The sequence below is a fragment of the Chionomys nivalis genome, chromosome 24, assembly GCF_950005125.1.
Source record: "Chionomys nivalis chromosome 24, mChiNiv1.1, whole genome shotgun sequence".
Taxonomy (NCBI): domain Eukaryota; kingdom Metazoa; phylum Chordata; class Mammalia; order Rodentia; family Cricetidae; genus Chionomys; species Chionomys nivalis.
Genome location: NC_080109.1, coordinates 41,370,921 through 41,393,883, shown reverse-complemented (window position 1 = coordinate 41,393,883; position 22,963 = coordinate 41,370,921). Strand labels below are relative to the sequence as shown.

The 22,963-nt window shown below is 36.4% G+C and overlaps 1 protein-coding gene across 9 annotated transcripts in view; it reads right to left on the bottom strand.

Annotated features, from left to right (window-relative positions):
- The window catches only part of Atp11b (ATPase phospholipid transporting 11B (putative)), a 98,781-nt gene that overhangs the window by 53,734 nt on the left and 22,084 nt on the right, over positions 1-22,963 (bottom strand). For all 9 annotated transcript variants that reach the window (XR_009056271.1, XR_009056273.1, XR_009056272.1 and 6 more), the window contains exons 5-10: positions 11,093-11,200; positions 10,677-10,805; positions 9,517-9,620; positions 6,333-6,380; positions 3,914-3,978; positions 2,095-2,176 (exon numbers count right to left, since the gene is read on the bottom strand). Coding sequence is in view for 6 of the 9 variants with exons in the window: in XM_057756767.1 (XP_057612750.1) it covers positions 2,095-2,176; positions 3,914-3,978; positions 6,333-6,380; positions 9,517-9,620; positions 10,677-10,805; positions 11,093-11,200 (536 nt within the window). In the remaining 3 variants the exon portion in view is untranslated. The remainder of the gene's footprint in view (positions 1-2,094; positions 2,177-3,913; positions 3,979-6,332; positions 6,381-9,516; positions 9,621-10,676; positions 10,806-11,092; positions 11,201-22,963) is intronic.

Sequence of the window (22,963 nt, the reverse complement as noted above, 5' to 3'; positions counted from 1 at the left end):
ATGTTCCACAACTGGAAACATAGTATACAATCTTTGAATTTGACTTTTTCACCAAATGTAACTATTTTTGCAGCCTGTTCTGGCTGAGCATATACTATAAATCCTTTTTCTTGCTGAATAGTGCTCTATGACATAGCTGCACGGATTTTCCTGTTCAACTATTATCCATGTATGCACAATGGGCTGTTTTCCAGATTTTTGCTGTTATAAATAAAGCTGTTAAATGAAACTGCCAAATTATCTCCCAAATGGGAATGTCATCATCTGACATTCTTCACAATAATGTGTGAGATCGAGTTCCTCTGCCTCCTCCTAGCACCTATTATTACTACTCTTTTAATCTTGTTCCTCCAACAGTGGGTTAACCTCACTGTGGTTGTGATATGATATTCTCCTAACAATGGTGTTGACTGAGCATCTCGTCTGTCACCTGCGACCTACAACTCCTTTGATGAAATGTGATTCATGTTTTTGATCACAGCTAACTAAATGTTTGTGTTACTGTTTGGTTTAAATGTGAGCTTTGCAAGCATTTCCCCTACTCTCTGTAACTTGTCTTCATAATTTCAAGATGGTTTCAGAACATTTTTAATATAGATGAGAACATTTTTAATTTAAGTAAAATTTAATTTGTTCATCTTTTTATTTAGGAGTTATGCTTTTTTGCCTGCCTAACAATCATTTGTCTAGAGTCTGGATCCTGACTTCTTCTGAAAGTCTTTACAATTCTGTTTCATATGTATTCAATCATCATTATTTTTGGATGCTGAAGACTGAGTCCATGGCCTGGTGCATGCTTTCATATTGGCAAAAGCTCTCTACTCCCTCACCTTTATTAATTAAAAACTTCCCACTGGGTATTATAAATAATGGGTCCATAGCTTCTCATGTTCCTCAGAAGAGTGTTGACTTTTTGTTCTAGTGGGCAGTTGATTTTAAGCACCTAACATCACTGCAATTGGTCAAAGTAAAATCCTCTCTCTCTCTCAGCATTCTTTGGGTTCTACTGTTTGTTTCTTGCCAATTTGCACCTACAGAGTTTTATCAGCCATACAGGAAAATTTGGGCAGTTTTTATGTAGACGCTTTCAGGCCCAGCCCATTACTTTCTATGCTGGCTTACATATTCCCCTTAGCTTTCTAGGTTCTCTTCTAGTTCTAAACTGTGCCCTCTGATATTTCGACTCAGTAAAAAAATGACACTTTCCCCATCTTATTTCTTCGACTACCCTCTACCCTTCTTCTCCCCGTTTGTTTTCAGGACTGGACTCACTGCCACGTTTGACATGCTTTTGGTCACTTGCCTCAACTCATGATCTTCCTGTCTGCCTTCTAAGTATTAGGATTATTGGAGTGGCCTCACCATGCATGGTCTGACATTATTTATGTACTTGGGTGTGTGTGCCTGTATGCGGGTTTGCAAAGACAGGTGTGTGTTACGTAGAAGCTTAAGGTTGTTATCTTGTTCTGCCTTATGTTTTGAGACAGGATTCCACACTAAACCCAGAGTTCACTATTTTTCCTACAATGGCTGACTGGCAAGCCTCTGGGATCTTCCTGTCTCCACATAGCAGCAGGTTACAGGTACATCCATGATGGCCAGCTTTCTAAGAGGGTGATAAGGATCAGAACTCAGGTCCTAATGCTTGTATAGCAAGTACTTTACTCAGAGCTACCTACATGCCTCATACCCTGCACTAATTTTAGTCATATTTTAACACTTACAGTCAATGCTAAGTATATACAAAACCAGAAGATATCACCTTTATCCAAAAAGAATATCACTTTGCATATGTAATATGAAATGCCCTTTTAAATGACTTATTTTTAATTTTTTGTGCATGAGTGTTTTGCCTGCATGTGAATAACTGCACTGTGTATATACCTAATGCCCACGAAGATCCCTTGGAACTGGAGTTACAAATGGTTGTGAGCCACCATGTGGATGCTGGGAACCAAACCTGGGTCCTCTGTAAGAGCAACAGTGCTCTTAACCACTGAGTCATCTCTGTAGCTCCTGAAATATCTATTTTTATATATGTTACACATATATGAGTAAGATATACATAAAATTACGTGAAAAGAGTTTTCTTACTTTTCTACTGCAGATCGTTTCTGTGACTTGCTCTTGTAATTTAATGCCATCTTCGTTTCCATTCCGGTGTACACAGCCACACCTATAAAATAAAACTGCTATTTTAAATGTACTTGCTAGCATGAAAGCTTCAGTGAAAAAGCACTGCCTGAGAGTTTGTATAATTTGAATTTTTCTTGAGTCTTTTACAGTTTTTCCAGACCTGCTAAGTCTAAAATTTTGCTGATCTAGCCATTCAACCTCCATGGAGTCTCATTTCTCAGTTGTAACAGAGTTGAGACTAACGGAAGAAAGGGGTGGGAATAACAGATGACCACTGCATATGACGCTAAGGATGCTAATAACAGTAAAACCTTCCTGTTAAACTGGAAAATATGGATTGGGCTAAAAACCCAGAATGCCAGAATCTGGAGTCTACATGTCATTCCGTAAGTACTGAAGAATAATATTCATGTCTTTCAGAGTAAATGAAGTAAGTGCAAAGAACTGCTATGTGAGACCCTGAGACGGGAGCACATGGTCTTAATAGTGGGACTAACACTGCTGAATGAAACTAATTAGGCAAGACCAAACTTAAATGTTCCTTCAAAATCCTACATAGAAGATTAAAGAAGCAGGATAGGACAGACCAACTGTGCCTTTTTAGTAAATATTTGACTTAGAATTTTTAAAATAAAAATTATTCTTTAAATTCAGGGGTAATAACTAAAATGAAAAAAAGACAATAAAACCATGCAATTTGGAAAAAAAACAGAATGAAATAATAGCGAAGAAGATGCTGAGGCAAACAGCAGACTCAGTTAAAAGCATTCAAATACACAATTGCTTCTAAAACTGCATAATTTGGAGCCCCATTTTAAAGTAACAAGAACAAAAAGTATTACCCTTAGGAAGTCATGTAAGATTCAGTGTCCCATGAGAAATACAAACCGTGGAGGTTTAGTCTGGTTTCTGATATCAGAACATTATTATAATTTTTAAAAAATAGTTGCAAAATATATGTAACCATCTAACCATTTAACATGGATAGTTCAGTGGGGATAACATAGTCACAATTTTTTGAGGTCATCTTTTGAATCTATCTAGAGAATACTTTAATCACTTTAAAAAAATGCTGGTCCCATTAAATATCTATCCCACTTTCTATTCTCTAAGCCCTGGAAATCACCTACTGTGTCATCACTATGGATATACCCATGAGAGGCATTTCAAACGAAAGGGAGAATATGATCTGTGGCCTTTCTGCCTGGCTTCTACCAGGTAAGGGCACTATTACGCTTCCTCTAGAGAAATAAAGTGTTTGTCCCCAACAGGACTGGTTCAACATTCAGAGCGCAGTAAGATTTTGTTGGATAGGTAAATGTGTGAATCAAAGAGTCAGCGGTTATTAGCAGGACTGAAGGGGTGTGGACTGGACAGCGCTGACTTGTACCCATGTTATTGGAAGTCTACTATGACTGTTTTCTTCGTGCTCAGCTTCACAAGTACCCACAAACACAGGAAGAGGAGGACTCTAGTACTACTCAAAAGGAGAGATCAATAACAACAAAGCACAATATTAAAACAAACTTTAAAAGAAAATTATCATGTCTTACATTGAATAAAGTAATATTATGTAATCAAAGGACCATGAAATGCTATGTTTAAAGCTATGTTTTACAGAGGTTGGGGATGCTGTCTAGTGCTATACAAACTGCATGCCTACTGTGTGTTAGACCCTGAGTTCAGTACCCAGCACCTCAGAAGTAACAGCAAAGCTTCATATAAAGCACCAATACAAAACATACAAACAATTAAAAAAACTTAAGTGTGTACAAACCAAAAATTTCTTTTGTATTTTTTAATCTGGCTCCACGAAGCAAGAGACTCTCTGGTCCCAGAGGTCTAAAGAAAAAAGAAACCCAAAAGGCACTAAATATTCAATTAAATTAAAAGGCATCTTCAGTCAGAGGTACTTAACCTATAGTTACAACAGTTTTCATATAAAATCAAAACCCTAGCTACTGGAATACTACCTGGGTTAATGTCAGTTCTAGGACAAACCAGCATCTGCTTTAGCATTTCAGTCATTTTAAGATCAATGGCAGGACTAAAGAGATCGCTCAGCAGTTGAGAGAGCTGGCTGATTTTGCAAGGATCTTGGTTTGATTCCCAGCACTGACATAGCAGCTCACAACCATCTGTAACTTCAGTTCCGATGGATCCGACATCCACTTCCGACCTCTGTAGGCATTAGGCACTTAAGTGGTGCTCAGATACATGCTGACAAAACAGCCATACACATAAAAATAAAAAATTTAAATTAAGGTTTGCAACTTAAAAAGAAAACTAAAACTATAATAAACTTGCAAGGCCATCAATGTCAAAAATTTAAAAACAAAATAAAATAATTAAACAATGATTTAAAAAAATTTAGCAGAACACAAAATCTAAATTTTGTTAGCAAAATTAACCATCAGTTTAAGAATGAAAAACACAGAATTAAAATGCAGTGCAAACATAAAATTATCATGAGAGCTGTATAAAATAAATGCATGAGTTCTGCATAATTAAAATTATGTTAGGCTATAAAATATAATGTACAAAATATGTTAGTGTTTTGTAGGCAAGATCACAAAACACCAGCTGACTACTTGTACTGCACATGTCTCATGTACAAGGCCTTCTTGCTGCTTGGATTCCTCTCCTTAAAAGAGATATAAAATGACAAGAAATAACTGCAAAGGAAATTGTATTTTTTTAATGATAGCAAGATGATTAAAAGTTTGTTATAGTCCCCTATTTTGTTGAGAGGCCTTAAGATTTCTGAAACATAAAAAAACTATTCAAATCAAACAAAACTTGGATCATTTATAAAAATATCAGCAAACCCAAATACTGTGGTGGAAAAATGCACTGAACCAGGAAAGTCAGAAACTTGGGACATGTTTTCCAAGTATGTTCACTAAAGAGTACTGTTGGGTGACTCCTCATCTCTGCTACCCCAGAACTAGTGTGGCGGCTAACTACTCAGCGCCTGCAAAACACATGTGTCACTGAAAATGCTTTCAACACTAAGCCACGTGCCCAGTCAACACTCATTCCCTACTTCTTTCTACTCCCTAGTGTGGTGTTGGTTCCAGTAATGAAATGAAAGGCATACAAAACTGGGATACCATGACAGCTTCCAAATCAAAACAATTCAATAGTTAACTGCCGCTGTTTCAGGAAAACAGTTCATTCTTTCAGGCATGCAGGAGTGGGTTCTGTACTGCCAGGGTTCCTTTACCAGACACAATACTTTAGAACACAATTCAGACGATATACCCATAAAATTTTCACTATTTCAATGAAGAAATGAAAATAAAACTTAGTCACAGTTCTTCATCAGGGATCGTGAGTGTGGTATTAAAGTTTATTGAAGGTGCTTCTATGATAATGTTTATTAGAATAAGAATCAGTGCTGGCACATGACATTTTGATGGCATATCTTGGAGATCTAATTTTAAAATACTCAACTCTTTTGGCTACTGACTTATTTAATGTAGTCAGCACACAATGAATGTGTCCCTACAAAAGAGTTGACGAAGTCATATTAAAATAAAAGTTTAATAATTGATTCTATGATTGATTTTAAAGTAAGCCTTCAGGTCATAAGTTAAAATGTGATCTCATCCTATTAACAAATCTTTAAACAGACTCAAAGTCTCTTTCTTATTTAGATGCTAAATTATGTTGAGAAAACAGATCAAAACAACCAACCAACCAAAAAAGCTAAACAGAAGAAAGACTGTAACAGTTCAGAATTGGTCACTAAATACTATAATTGTACTCAGTACTAAGCCAACCACGGAATTTATATTTGCTAAACAGTATGTAAAACATGCATCTTTTAAAAAACTTTTTTGTAGGAAAACTGAATCCTGGACTTCACACATGATACACTTGCTGTTTGACGAACTGAACCCCAACTCACTTGACTTTAAGTGTTATGACTTAAATGTTTAAACATCTGAATTAAATCAGCAGTGTTTCATTTAAAGCTGCTACCAATAACTCTCAAAAAATACAAATATTTAAACCTAAACAATTGCTTTTATGTCATTATATAGAGTGCATCATCTTCACTTGTTGCTGCTAAAACCTACTAGCTGGTTTTATGCTTTCTCATGATATGCTCATTATTTACTTAATCCTTTTTAACTTTTGGTCTCTCTACTAGTTTCCAAAAGTAATTAGATAATGTGATTTATTCTTACCTTACAATTTCTTCCATTTGTTGAGTTATTATCATTCGTCCCATAAATCTGTGGGAAAATGTATCATATCACAAAGATAGGCAACATGAAATCAATGGATAAAATACATTTAGCACTGTCAGCCAAATGCAATAAAATTCCTGTGTGCATGTGCTTGTGCAGGAGTGCAGCAGATGTCCTCTGGCACTCTGGCACTGTCTTACTCTTCTAAGGCAGCTTCTTCTCCAGACCTGAAGCGGTCGTCTTTTAAGGTGCTACCAGCAACCTTCTATCCTTTTGTCTCTTCCCCACAGTACTGGGGCTACAAGCACAAGAGGCCACACCAGCCTTGTTGCTTGTTCGAGGCCACAAATTGAAGTCCTCATCATTGTGTTGCAAGCCACCACTGAGCCATCTTTCCAGGCCCTAATCAACCTTTTATGAAAATTTTGTTGTTATTATTTTGGTGCTGGGGACTAAAGCTAGGTCTTAGAGATGCTAGGAAAGCACAAACTAACTGAGCCACAGCTCCAGTACATCTTTTACATATACAAATCATCCAGTATTAGTGCTACACAGTAATTTTTTTAAAGTTAGACCTTAAGTTTTAAAAATTGATTATTATTATTAATTATTATTTAATAAGTTTATTACTTACTATTATACATTTATTATTCTATCTGTGATTGATGTAATCAATGAAATCTTCCCACATGTCACTATTTTTATTAATCTACTTATCATAACTTATAAATTACTACATAAAAATGCTTACATGATTTAGCCAACAATGAATGTTTATATATTTCACTATAGTTTACCAAATAAAGTTCCCTGTGACCTACAGATCATTGGGCCCATATGAAATATTTATTTTATCCATTCAACAAATGTTCAATGAGCAACTAGCATGTATGAGATAAGCAGTGGAGGTAAAGTAGCAAGTTCAAACCTGTGGTAAAATCCCGAACTTCTTTAACTCTATAACCCTTTGTGGCTAAACTCTAGGGTGAATGGCCTGCTCCTACAGTGCACTTCCACAGTCTAGATTTTTAGCTCCAGTTTCCACATCTGAAAGTAGCACCACGTATACAGCTGATTCAAGAGAACAACTACCTAAGTCACAGTCAAAAACAAATGCTGGACAAAGCTTCAAGTAATCTTTAGGTAAAGACATTTCTAAAAAATTTTAATTTATTATTTTTTGTGATATATATGGGTATTTTGCCGGCACATGTGTCTACATACCACATACATGTATGCCTGATGCCCATGTGGTAGATAAATTTTAGCATTCCCTTCCAAATGTCTCCTCTACTGCCCTTCCCATTCCAGGCCAAATCTTTTATCTGCTGAAGAGTTTGACTTCGTATTTCTTTCTGATTTCTCATTTTTACTTCAGGAAGAGTTGTTTTTAATTCTCCTTGTTCCAGAGAAGTTTATGCATCCTGACTCCAGCCTAGACTTTAAATTTAGGTCCAAATCTGCCAGTGTTTCCCTGCATACTTTTAAGAACTGATATCTTAACCCGTTTTTGTTTGTTTTTTGTTACCAAGCCAAATCCAGAAAGGACTTTGTTTTCTTTTTCCATATGCTGTTAACCTTGTTTCTGGCATTCTAGTATGTGTTCAGGCCAGTTCTATGTTGTACCAACCCTTTTTGCAGTCCCTCGTCCTTTCTTCAAATCTGTTTTTTTCCAAAGTAAAAACAACTGTATAATTCTTATTTTCTGATCAGAAATATATGCTATATACTGGCACACACATATATATTTTATAAACTGATTCAGATGAAATAAGATGGCAAAAAATTAACATTTTGTTGATGAGGTTTTTTGTTGTTGTTGTTTTTTAATCATAAAAACACAAGTTAGAGTCATCTGTGAAGAGAACCTCAACTGAGAAAATGCCTTCATCTGGCCTACAGAAAATCAGTGTAGCATTTTCTAGATTATGGATCGATGTGGGAGGGCAAGCCCACTGTGAGCAGGTGGTACTTGGTTGTATAAAAAAGCAAACTGGGAAAGCTATGGAGAGCAAACCAGTAAACATTGTTCCTTCATGGTTCCTGCTCTGACTCCCTTCATGATGGACTACAGACTGTAAGATGAAGTAACCCTTTCCTCTTCAAGTTGCTTTAGGTCATGGTGTTGAGAGCAACAGAGAAGCAAACAAAGTCAATAACCATTAGGAATCTCACTATTTAACACTGCTAATGTTTGGGAGTATATATGCATTCTAAACTTCACACACACACATTTGAGCCCTTATATTAAAACCACAACCAGGGTCACAACGTAAATGTTTTTGGTAACATTTTCCTCTTATGTCCTATAAGAAGTATTTACTAGGCTGAGGAGATGGCTTAGCAGAGTTTGTTATCAAGCATCAGAATAAAGGTCCATCTTTATTATCTAGATAAAAGCTGAGTGCAGCAGTGCACACCTGTAAACCTGATGCTGATGAGACAGAGACAGGCAGAACTCTGGAGCTCATTGACCAGCAGTCAGTCCTGCCCAATCTATGAACTCCATGTTCAGTAACAGATCCTGTCTCAATAGGAGACAAGAAATAAGGTGGAAAATGATTGAGGAAGGCATTGCACATTGACCTTTGGTCTCTATAGGCACGCACAAAGGTGCACACAACCAACATGCCCACATACGTAAGCGCTCTCTCTCTCACACACATAATCTAATGTAAAATTTTAATTGGTACCTTTTGCTTAGAATTCTATTAAATTCTGCCTTTTGTTTTTCACTTTAATTTCAGGCCTCACAAATATTATTATCAAATCAAAGTTTCATTTTAAAGGCCAACAAAATGTCTCATGAATAAAGGCACTCGCTGCCAAGTTTGATAACCTGAGTTCCCCAACACTCACATATTAGAAGGAGAGAACAGACTCCTGAGAGTAGTCCTTTGACTTTCATATACACACAGTGGCATGCATGTGCCCAAACACATATGCACACAAAATATATAAAATGCCATAAAATTAAAAAAAATTATTTTTATGTTTCTGGTTACAAAAACAAGGTCTTATTAATAGAAGCTGAGCTTCTATTAGGATTTTTAATATAAAATTAATAAATTTTATAAAATAATTTTATAAAAATAAATAAAAATTTAGTAAGATTCCATTAGAATCTTACTTCTAATAGAACTGTTAAGTGAGAACAAACTCACCAAACAATACCCCGTACCTGTATAAGTCTGCTTCTGGCTGCTGGCATTCTATCACAGCTATGAGGCTGTCTAGGTTGGCAACCGTTTGTAATACTGCTGTTTCTGGAACTGACACATGTGTCTGAAAAATGAAAGTTGAAGAGGATTAACGTGTACCTAAGTATGACCTCAGGTATCAACTGCTTCAAATGTCTTCTAGATGAAATCATGGCCTAGATTGTGGATCCCTCTGCTAAGGTAACAGAGGAGAATCAATGAGAAATAAGCAGGGACAAATGGGTTGCTGCATTCACCTGTATATGGAATCCATTAGCAATCACAACTGTCTAAGACTCATTACATCCCATTTAGTAGGAGAAATGTGAATTTTCACACCTCCTTATTAGCCTCTGAAAACTGGGCAAATTTATACTTGCTTCTCACTAAAAATACATTAAACTGGGCATGGTGGTTCATATCTATAATCTTAGTATTGCCTGAAGTTTAAAGTCAGGCTGGGTTAAAAAAAAATAGGGAAAAATAGTATCAAAAGTATTAAAAGATTTTATTTTTCTTAAAACATTTTTCATTTCCACTTTCAACATGAACACAGCCAGGGTGAGATTGCCCTTAAATACATAACTTGTTTTTTTTACTTTTAAAAGTTATACTTGTTAAAATTTAAAACTTACTTGCATACATGTGTATGGAATCTGTGTGTCCGTCTGTGCAGATAAGTATGCAGATGTCAGATGTGCGTGTGTGTAAAGAGTCCAGAACTGACTTGGGAGTCATCTTCAATCTTTCCATCTTCCTTCCTGAGATGGGGTCTCTCACCAAACATAAAGCTTACCATTTTGGTCAGACTAACTGGCTATCAAGCTCCAGGGATTCCCATCTAAACTCCCCAATGCTGCTGGGTCACAAGTATGTGCTATTGTGCCTGGCGTTTTATTGAGTAGATGTTAGGATCCAAACTTAAGATGCCAGTATTGTGTAACAAGTGCTTTACCAACATAGCCATTGTCTCAATCCAACAACTTCTGAAAATTTTTAAAAAAGTTTCAGTAACTTAAAAAAACAAAAACAAAACCACTTTATTAGGACAAACTTGATCACTTCACCAACAGAAAAAATATTATAAACATGAAATGTTATATCAATCCAGAACAATACTGACACATATATATGAGCAAACCTTCAGGTTCGTTTCTCCATCCAAACTGGCAGTTGTAACATGACATGAACCATCGAGTCGATCTGAGGACAGAAGCACCAAATCTGCAGGGAAAATTTCATCTTTGGCTATACGGACAATATCACCCACCTATGAGAAATTAGGAGAGAAGGGATCACACATACTTTAAAAGGCAAGGATTTGTTTTCATTCTGTTCCAGAGAGATGGCTTATTTAACTTTTTATGTAGTTTTTGAAATGTAGAAGACATTCAGGGGCTTGAGCATGTGAAGTAAATACTCTGCCACTGATACACACACAGAGGATTTAAATATATATATTTAAATTTTATATATATATATATATATATATATATATGTATAAAGACTAAAACTATGACACCAAATATAATTCTACACAATTTTCCATCTACATACCCTAATGTTTTTTGATCTAGTTTTCACAAGGCCACCACTTCTAACAACATAAACAGGAGCTCCATTTACTTCATTATCTGAGTTATGGCGTAACCAGTCTTCATATCCCTGTAAATAAGCACAGAAGAAAAATTACCCTATCAGAATATTTTTAAAGATACTTTATCAAATGAGAAAACAAATACCCCCCCCCCACAATTTCCCTGAAACATTCACTAGAATTCTATTAGATTACTTAGATGCCTACAAAAATAATGACATTTCTGACATTATTTTTACCAGAAACATTATCTCTCTGTTTCCATTACATACATGCTCCTAGTGTTCTGAGATCCTGACCCTCCTTGTTATCCTGTGAAGGTTTCTCCTGCTACCTTTTTGAGTTTTTCCAATAATCTTCACTCTTAGCAATAAAATTATTCTATTTATTTCTATGTGTTCAAATAATATAAAATATGCTGGTAATTCTAAAATATCTTTTCTCCAACTCCTACTGCTTCTGGAGTCCAAAAGTGAATATTTAACTGCATTACTAATATCCCCCACTTGAGGACTCATAAATTTATATCTTTTTTGATACTCAGACATAAAACGTGTGTGTGTGTGTTTCCTAGTCATTTTCACCCTCACCCCTAGAAACCTTCCTCTCAACAAGCTCACTCTTGTGATATCTTTTTGTGTGTATGACCCATTCAGTTTAAGTTTGGTTGCTGGCATGGGCATGTGTGTGTGTGTGTGTGGGGGGGGGGGTGGTATACATATATCCTTTTATCCACAAATAAATGTCACCTTCACCCCTCATCAAAGAACTTCTCTTTATAACAGAGATCACTACAGAGAACCAAAATCAATCAAAATGCAAAGTTGTGGAGCCAGAACTCAAAGGACGTACAGAATACCCACACACCTAACACTCAGGAAACATTGCAGAAGAGGAGGCAGAGAGCATAAGAGTCAGATGTTCATGGGAGGCAGAGGCAGGCGGATCTCTGTGAGTTCGAGACCAGCCTGGTCTACAGAGCTAGTTCCAGGACAGGCTCCAAAACCACAGAGAAACCCTGTCTCGAAAAACCAAAAAAAAAAAAAAAAAAAAAAAAAAAAAAAAAAAAAAAGAGTCAGATGTTCAGGGAACTTGGTTGACACTGTGTCTGCTAAGCAATACCAGAAGCTACACCCATGAAGTCTCACCAATATGACTGCCCAAACATGAGCTAAGCAAGGAGGACACCAATAAACATGCCAAATTGCATGCGGGAAAAGTCCATGAGGTCTCAAGCCTACACAAAGAACTACAGGCAACTGTTTAAAGCTTGGAGAGGAGAGGTAGTACTCTCAGGAAGAGCACACCTGGTTGTTCAGTGCCAAACAGTCATCTCTGAAAACACACAAACAAGTACCATTACATGGACTCAAACAGGTTATATTTAGAAACAACATATATAAATACACATATGCATGCAATAACAATTGATGAAAAAGAAGCCATGAATTTGAAGACAGTTGGGAGGCGTATATGTAGTAGGGGTTGGAGGGAGGAAAGGGAAGAATGAAAAAGAGACATGAATTTGAAGGCAGCTGGGAGGCATATATGTAGTAGGGGTTGGAGGGAGGAAAGGGAAGAATGAAATGTTGTAATTAAAATACAATCTTTAAAAAAAATGGAAGAAAAAGAAAGGAAGTAAGAAAGAGAGAGAGAGACACACACTTCCTCTCAGTATTCATTAACTCATATTTCCTTAGTAAAGTGTGGGGCTCATAAATATCTTGAGAGGATATTCAGAGCTGATTTTGGATACTATTGCATCCTAAAGTCCATATTGACAAATGCCATGGCTAAACATGCCAAAAGCCCAGGATGACATTCGTGACTTCTGTATTTTCCTAAAACTATTCAATCATTAAATGACTTTTATGTACAAATAATGTTTTAGTCATACAGCATACATTCACTCAGCATTGTTGCAGGCAACAAGCAGAAACAAAACAAAACAAAAACCAACCAAACTTCAAATCTGAAGTTGATTTCTTTTCCTTTCTTAAAATATAGACCACAGAACTAATTATAATTTAAAATACAAAACATTTTAAGCCCTGGCATGATATGACAAGGGAAAAATTCCACATCTTACATGTAAAACATTATTTTATATATAAAATATTAGAAACTAATGCATAAAATTACCTTCAGGGTAAGGACATAAAGTACAATAGTGGAACCTCCCCACCCCAGAACATTACAGCTATTACTAAGGCTGTTGGTTGCTCTCCACAAACTGATGATGGTAAGGCCCTATTCTGAAGATAAAATTTATGGCACTGAACACAAAGATGTAGAGTTGGTATCTAACTAGAAACCTCACTCCTACTTACTAGAGTTTATGTTACCCACTGACTAAAGTTTATGGTACATGAAGATACTTTGCACACTGAGAAAGTAATCAACAATATTGTCCAGGTACAAGCCCTAAGACATACACCAGAGACCAGCCTATAAGATAAACTGGTACAACAATGGCATATTATAGGAGTAACCAATTACTTTCTGATTGGATTTAAGGCACACTCCATGAAGTGGAACCTATACCCAACACTGCTAAAGTAGCCAAGAACCTGAGGAAAACCTAATACCATTATTCTGGTAAATGAACATAGCAATAAAATGACTCCTAATGACATACTGCTATACCCATAGATCAGTGACGTGCTCAGCCCTCATAAGAGAAGATTCTTCTTGCAGTAAATGGGAATCAACCCAAATACCCACAACTAAGTAATGTGCAAAACATGAAAGACTGTGAAGCACTAAGTCCTAAATGGGTGTCTTCAGCAAAGCCCTCCTGTCAAGGCTCAGGGAGCTATGTAGAAGAACTGGTAGAAAGCTTATAAGAGCTGGAGGTGATAAATCAAATTACTGATAGTTGTTTTTTAACGGTCTACTTTTTTTGGAGAAAACATTTTGGGAAAGCACTGTAAGACATCTAAATTATATTGGTCAATTTTAAGCCACAATATGTCAATTTTAGAAAAAAGCTGAGACTTAAAATACCATTTCTGAGGCTAGGAAAAAAGTTTACTTCCTTTTATAGTCAGATAAAAGCAAAGCAGTAACAATAAATGCATTAACCTTTTAATATAAGTTCATAAATTCTAATTCATTTTGCACTTTATTGCCAGATTCATCCCAATTCATTGTTTTAGTTGAGTAGCCTGCTGAAAACCATTTCATTGAATCTCAGCGCTTACAACAAAGGATCTTTCAGTTACCTTAAATGTTATCACCATTTCAAATATCTTAGCATTTTCAAATATCTAAGCTCAAACAGATGATTTCCTCAATAATCTATGATTTACCAGAGCAATGTTGTGGTGATACTTTGTTTGTGATCTGACAAAGCTTGCCTGAAGAGCAGAGTGTAGAGCTTGCCACTCGCCACTCGTTAGCCATAGAGGCCAGGCTGTGATGGCACACACCTTTAATCCCAGAGGGATGGAGAAGTAGACAGATTTCTTTGACTTCAAGGTCACACTGGGCTACACTAGACTAATCCAGTCTAAAAGAGAAACAGAGCCAGGCGATGGTGTCTCACACCCTTAATCCCAGCACTAGGGAGGTAGAAACAGGAAGGAATATGGCTGGGCAGAGAGGAATGTTAAGGCAGGAGCTCAGCCTGTTTGGCCTGAGGATTCATGGAGACAGGATCTTTCCCCTTCAATCTGAGGATCTGGTAGAGGGAAGAAGTCTCTCTAGTGACTGACTCCTTTACTTCTTTGATCTTTCAGCATTTACCCCATTATCCAACTCCAGGTTTTTATTACTAAGACCAATTAGAATTCATGCTATATCTGGTGCCCAATGTGGGGAACAAATTCAGGAAAAAGCCACTTGCCTGTGCTTTTGCAGCCACCAGCACAGGCCGGAGCTACACTTGGTTGGAGTCACTGCCCTGCTGGCTAGGTTTTCCTCTCTCACACTGGGTTCTGAGCTTTCCCTAGACCCCTCTTCTTGGAGTCTACTGCAAAACTAGCTGCCTTGAAATCACTCATGTTTCTACTGTTCTACACAGCAGCAATCAGCCTCACATCTTCATTGCCATCATCAGCAGATTTGGTGAGACAATTGGGAATTCTTAAAGACAGGAATTATTTAAAAAAGATTTTTTTCCCATGTTAAAAAATGGACCAGCCCTGCATCTCTGGGATGAAGCCTACTTGATCATAATGGATAATTTTTCTAATGTGTTCTTGGATTCGGTTTGCCAGTATTTTATTGAGAATTTTTGCGTCGATGTTCATGAGTGATATAGGCCTGTAATTTTCTTTCTTGGTTGGGTCTTTGTGCGGTTTTGGTATCAGGGTAACTCTAGCTTCATAAAAGGAATTTGGCAATGACTCTTCTGTTTCTATATTGTGAAATACATTAAGGAGTATAGGTATTAGCTCTTCTTGGAAGTTCTGGTAGAATTCTGCATTGAAACCATCTGGTCCTGGGCTTTTTTTGGAAGGGAGATTTTTGATAACAGTTTCTAATTCTTCACAACTAACAGGTCTATTTAGATCGTTCACCTGGTCTTGGTTTAGCTTTGGATGTACTCACTCATATTTGGTTTCTAGTCATAAATAAAGGACATTGAGCCTTTAATTCGTGATCCTAGAGAAGCTAAATAAGACGGTGAACCCAAAGAAAAACATATAAGCATCCTCCTGAATATTAACCTTCATCAGGCGATGAAAGGAGACAGAGACAGAGACCCACATTGGAGCACCGGACTGAAATCTCAAGGTCCAAATCAGGAGCAGAAGGAGAAAGAGCATGAGCAAGGAACTCAGGACCGCGAGGGGTGCATCCACACACTGAGACAATGGGGATGTTCTATCGGGAACTCACCAAAGCCAGCTGGCCCGGGTCTGAAAAAGCATGGGATAAAACTGGACTCGCAGAACATAGCGGACAATGAGGACTACTGAGAACTCAAGAACAATGGCAATGGGTTTTTGATCCTACTGCACGTACTGGCTTTGTTGGAGCCTAGGCAGTTTGGATGCTCACCTTACTAGACCTGGATGGAGGTAGGTGGTCCTTGGTCTTTGCACAGGGCAGGGAACCCTGATTGATCTTCGGGCTGATGAGGGAGGGGGACTTCATCGGGGGAGGGGGAGGGAAATGGGAGGCAGTGGCGGGGAGGAGGCAGAAATCTTTAATAAATAAATAAAAATGGAAACACTATTACAATGGAGAGTTAGGTCTCTGTATGATTACAAACTACATGGTTTAAAATTGGAAAAATAAATCAATTAAATGAAGAGATAATTAACTTAATCTGCATTGATAATTATCATTTTCTTTATTGTTGGCTTGATAATTATTGGTTTATCTCTTAAAAAGTTGGTTGATATGAGCACAAAGACACAGGCCTTAGAAAAACTTATTAAAACAGATCATAGAGCTATTCAGATCCAGACAGAGGAGTTTACAGGAGAACCAATTTCAGCCTTACATTATAAGGTTAGAGAGGAATAGCCTAAGGTTTTCAAACAACCAAATTTAATTTATCCAGTCACCTTATAAGAAATGCCAGATATCTGTAAGGCTGTTTAAGTGTTCACTGGAATTCTGTGGAAATGCTAGATTTAAGGAGATTCAAGGAAGCAATAGTCTCATATGGCATGAATTCACCTTTTGTGAAGCAGATGATATACTAATAGTCAACTTAAAATAGAATTATTCCTCAAGATTGGAGAGAATTGGTTACAGCAGTCTTGGAGCCTAGTCCTCAATTACAATGGAGGACCTGGTGGAAAGATGAGGCTAAAACCATTGAACAACAAAGTAGGGCTAGAGGTATGAAATTTCCCAAGACCAACTTCTTGGAGAGGGAGATTATGCTAATGTACAAAGTCAATCTCTGTATGATGAGCACACCCTCGTTTTATGCCATCCAGCAGCTTTGAATGCTTGGGATAGAATTGAAGAGGTAGGAAAGAAAATTGAGTCATTCACTAAAGTGATATAGGGCCGAAAAGAAACCTTAGCTGATTTCTTATAAAGATTGACTTCAGCAGTAAATAGAATAATACCAAATTTAGAAGTCAGACAAATAATAATTGAATCTCTGGCTTTTGCAAATGCTAATTCACAATGCAAATGGATAATCGGGCTGTTTAAGGCAAGATCAGCATCCTTGGAAGAATAGATTAGCTATACAATCAATATTGAATCTCATGTCCATGATGATGCTTGGATAAGAGAGATGATTTATTTCCAGAGGTTTGAAGAAAAAAAGGAAATGCCAAGTGTTTCAATGTCAGTAAACAAGGTCACCTAAAAAGGGATTGTAAACACGCATTCCTAGAAACAATGTTTTTTCTAAACATAATCCAAATAGAACTCTCCCTTTTGGATAATGCAGAAGGTGTGGCAAAGGCAGACATTGGACTAATGAATGCAGATCAGCAAGGGCCAGTCAAGGTAACCCTTTGCCATCAGAAAATGCTTTGAAGGGCCTCTCAAAGGTTCCCATGTCAAGTTTGGTTCCAATTTCCTGTCACTGTTGACCAGAGCAATTAAAGAGCCTAATGCTTATTGTAAAAAACCATACTGCTCTGGATAATAAAACAGCTTTACAAAATAAAAGTTTCAGGAGAAACCATAAACCAAAATTGATAAAGGCCAGATCTGAACAAGAGAAACCTCTTAATGAGAAAAAATTGATAGTTCATCAAACGGTGAGACCATTCAATCTAAACTAACTTACATAACTAACAAATTCTTTTCATTTGATCAGATGTAACTTGCCAAGAGGGAATCTCCCCCAAAATTAGAGTCTTTTCAAGAGAATGAAGGACACTGGACAAATGAGACATGTGAAGAAAAAGAACAAATTATCTAAAATATTTGATATAAGATATTAACTTTTTGTCATGATATTAATGGTCATATAGAGTATTAACTGATTCATCTTGTTTTCTGTATATGATTTTGAGTTTCAGTCTCTTATCAGTTTTCTGCAGTGAACCATGACCATGCCTACATGCAACCTTTAAAGTCTCCAAAAGGAGGATGGGGCCCCACAACAACAATTCTACCAGGACTACAATAACAGCACTAAGCTGAAAAATACCACTTAAAGATTGGCTTGAACTACAAACTGCTCAGGACAATGTTGAGGCAGATAGTTGAGATGATCTATCCTCTCAATTCTAGCCAGGACTTGACAAGTTCTGGACTTTCCCATTATGCAGAGACAAGACAAAAAATGATGCAGTTACCTCTCCCAGGACTTGACAACCCCAATTTTTCTTCCAGAGTTCTCTAAAGATGCTGTTGCCCCAAGACAGCAGACCATAAATTTAAGAACACAACACCCACATTCCCAAGAAGTAGAGTGGTGGTTTTTGGTTTTTCATTGTGTTATGGATATCTGTCATGATTTAGGGTGGTTGGTTAGAAGTTGTTGCTGGTAATATTCAGGAAAAAAAGTTGAACATAGGGGCTGGCGGGATGGCTCAAGGTTAAGAGCACTGACTGCTCTTCCAGAGGACCGGGGTTCAATTCCCAGCACCCACATGCCAGCTTGCAGCTGTCTGTAACTCCAGTTCCAGAGAATCTGACATCATTATACCAATGTACATGAAATAAGGTTAAGTAAAGTTTTTTTTTTTTTTTTTAAAAAAAGTTGAACATAGATTCAGGGTTCTTGTTTTGAAAAGAAAAAAGGAGGAATATAAATATGATAGGATAAAAGGTAGATTTTTAAATCTACAATGAAAAGGAAAAGGTGGATATAGAAATAGGATAAAAAGGTAGACTTCAATATTGAAGCTACTTTTAAACCAAATAAGTAACTTATAGTCATAAATATTTTACATTGATATGGATTTTTTACATTGATACAAATTTAAGATTATTTTTGTTAGAACATACTGTACATCTGTTTCTGTTAAATGCAGCTCATTTAACAATGTAATGCAAATTTCTAATCCTTGAAAGTTATTATTACCAACTATCTAGGATAATAAAGAAATACAGGTTAGTAATTAGTCACTTATTACAATCAAACTTGTAATCATGTCAGGAATGTTTTAAAGATCAAACAGAGATTTATTTTATATAGACAGATCATCTTCAAACACTTAAGAGATCTACAGAATATGGCACTTTAAAATGTTTTAATAACATAGGTTCTTTTCTTTCTTTCTTTTTTTTTATGACATATCTGCTCCCGACAAGTAGCAATCTACTTTAGAGAAGATAATGGGCATTGAAGAAACTCCATATGGAATTTACTTTGTGAAAAAAGTTAGCCACTGGGCAAGAAAGTACCCTTGCTTCAACTGCTACAGAATGCTGTACAAGTTGGACAAGCAGGATACAAGTGGAGGCTGCTCTTACATTTCCCGGCTGCCCAGACCAGAATCATCACACAGAATCCTTTTCTGACCAGGAGAGTCTCTTAAAAAGCTAAGTAGTGTGGTTGGGATTACGGCTTTGCCTTTTGGCTCCATCCAGTCCAACATGACAGAGGTACATTCACCACCAGCTCTGCAAGCCATTCTCACTGCCCCAGCTCCAGGGACACAGTGGGTTTATGTTGCCGCTATTAAACAAATCCATTCAAGTGCTCTATAACGGAACCTCCAGAAAGAGCCAGAGCCATTTGTGCCACCAACATGAACCAGGGAGCTGTTTCTTAAAGGAGCCATGTAGTTTTTCTTCACATGTCTCATTTGTCTAGTGTCCTTCATTCTCTTGAAAAGACAAAAACAAAACCCTTCTCCAACTCTAATTTTGGGGGAGATTCCCTCTTGGCAAGTTACATCTGATCAAATGAAAAGAATTTGTTAGTTATGTAAGTTAGTTTAGATTGAATGGTCTCACCGTTTGATGAACTAGATTGCTATAATTTTCCTTGTTCACAGATTCAGAAAAAACATTCACTAAAGATGTGTAAAATGTATAAGGTTGAGAGACATCAAAAGATAGTTTTGGATGGTAATACAAGTTAGGTTAGAAAGCAAATTAGGTACAACCTTTTGAACTTACCAAAATAGGATATATAGAGAGTATTTTCTCTAAATTTGTCAAATGTTTATGGACTAGACATTGCTGATGAATTTATTGCCTGTATATACTGTATATCATTATTATACTTATTGTATATAGTTTTTCTTATATTTGTTATAACCTTTTTTTATTTTAGACAAAAAAGGGGGGAGAAATGTGGTGATAATTTGTCTGTGATCTAACAAATAAAGCTTGCCTGAAGATAAGAGTGTGGAGCTAGCCATAGAGGTCAGGCAGTAGTGGCACACACCTTTAATCTCACTACTCAGGAGGTAGAAGCAGACAGATCTCTGTGAGTTCAAGGCCACACTGGGCTATACTATATTGATTCAGTCTAAAAGAGAAACAGAGCCAGGCAGTGCTGTCTCACACCATTAATCCTAGTACTTGAGAGTCACACGTCTTTAATCCCAGCACTAGAGGAGGTGGAGAAGGAAGAAATATGTCTAGGCAGAGAGACAAATATAAGGTGGGAAGAGACAGGAGCTTAGTCCATTCAGTCTGATGATTCATGGAGACAGGATCTTTCCCACTTTGATCCTAGAATTTGGTAGAGGTAAAAAGTCCCCCTAGTGGCTGGCTCTTTTACTTCTCTGATCTTTCAGCATTTACTCCATTATCTGACTCTAGGTTTTTATTATTAAGACCAATTAGAATTCAAGCTACACAATGTATCTCACAATACATGATTAGAAAAGACACAATATACAATACAGCTGGAAAAAATTAAATTTGATAAGTGGTAATAGAGCATTTTCCTTACAATCCAGATTAAAGAGAAGAGAATAAGGAAATATTTACTTGGATAATTTCTCCAAATTTTGTCCGATAGACCCATAGTGATAGATACATAATCTTGAACAATATATGAATTCACCTGTGTGTTTATTAAATGAGTAAAACTGAGAAACTCTTATTATATGAGTTAACATAGGTTTCTGAAATCTAGAAAGACCAATAGAGAGAAGAAAATGAATGAATTGTATCAGAACAAATATTCTCTTTGAAAATTTGCATTTTACCCCTTTTGTCTTTACTGTCTGGCTTTTACTTAAACTTAGTACTCATCTGTAGCAACCATATTAACAGAAGTGTGAAGTGTTTGCTTCCTCCCTTTAGATTATATATATTTTTAACCAATTTTGGAAAGTGAAATGTGGTCAATTATCATTACTAAACTAATTTCACAAAGATGCATCCATCAAAATGTTTTCAATTTAGTTAATGGTATCATTTTCTAGTTAAATGCAGTCTACAGTTGGCCAAATATTTATTGAGAGTTAAGGATCAAAATTACTATATTTTCCTTTGCTTTAGTAAGTATTCAGCAGGATCACTCATTCATTTATTCAGCAAATGTTTATCAAAGTCCCCACACATTAATGGTTTTGGTCTATCAAGTCACTGAAAACACAAGGCAGTCTCTGCCCTGGCTGTGCTAAACATCTGAACAAAAAAATAACAGAACACAAGTTTATGACAAATGATATGAACAGTGAATATTTAAAAAGGAAATGGAGAAAGGTAAATAGCCAGGAACAGTCAAAGCTTAATATTTGAAAAAAAAATCAGGGGCTGACTTATGCAATTATGTGCAAGAACCTTTCAAGAAAGGTAGATGACAAGTCATAAAGCTTGTGTAATAGAAGCATGCTTTCTGTGTTTGATGATGAGGTGAGGAGTGTGGTTAAAGACAGAGAAGCAGTAAAAAAATGTAGGAAGCAGGAACTACACTGTGTATGTTTCCATTAATGACTAAAGACACTGACATTTGAAGAGAATTCCCTCTACAGCTTTAAACAGAAGGGTAGCATGATCCAATGTTAAGAGATCAATTCAGCTACTATAAGAAACAGGGAGGTTAAGAGTAGAAGTAAAAAATTATTGAGAGAATAACACAGTGGTCTAGGAAAGGGATGCTGGTTATTTAAACTAATTAGGTACATTTTATTTTTTTTTATTTTATTTTTTTTTTCATATCACTTATGTTTATTTTTTATTTATTTTTTAATCAGGGAAGACCTGGTAGGCAGGGCCACAAGCTTGATTGTATAAAATGATACCTAATCTAATAATAGTAGGTTTCATTGTTCTTGTTCAATGATTTATTTTGTGAAATGGAGTTGTATATGCTGTCCTTGAATTTGTAATCCTACTTTAGTCTTCTGAGTGCTTGGATTACAGGCTACCATATTAAGCCTTCATTGTGGCTTTAGTTTGCTTATCACTGATAACTAGAGATGTTGATGTCTTTTCAGGTCTTCATGTGCCATTCTTTTTTTTTTTTTTTTTTTTTTATTCTTTTTTAATTAAAATTTTCAACTGCTCCCCGTTTCCCATTTCCCTCATTTTAAAAGCAGAGGTAGAGGCAGTCAGAGAACTGTAGAACCATTAATAAGCTAGGGAGCAGCAGGAGCAGCAGGAACAGAATGGCTTCACAGGGGAAAACATTTCTATGTAAGATTCTTGTGAGGTAAAATGGAAGTATACAAATGAGGTGTGTGTGTGTGTGTATGTGTGTATGTGTGTGTGTTTATATGGTTCTAATAGTTTTAGGTTGTAAACTTGAGAACATCAACATAGAGACTGACCAGAAATCACCTAGTGAAAATATACAAGACAAGCCCAAAGGACAAATATGTTACTCTGATGAAATAAATGACACTTGTAAAACTGAGAAAATATGTAACTGGAGTGATTCAGATGTTTACTGAATAACACAAACAAATCTTAGTCTCCAATAGGAGAAAAAGAAAGAGAAATCAAATTTGGTGAGAGCTAAGGCTACTATTCTGACATACTAGTTATAT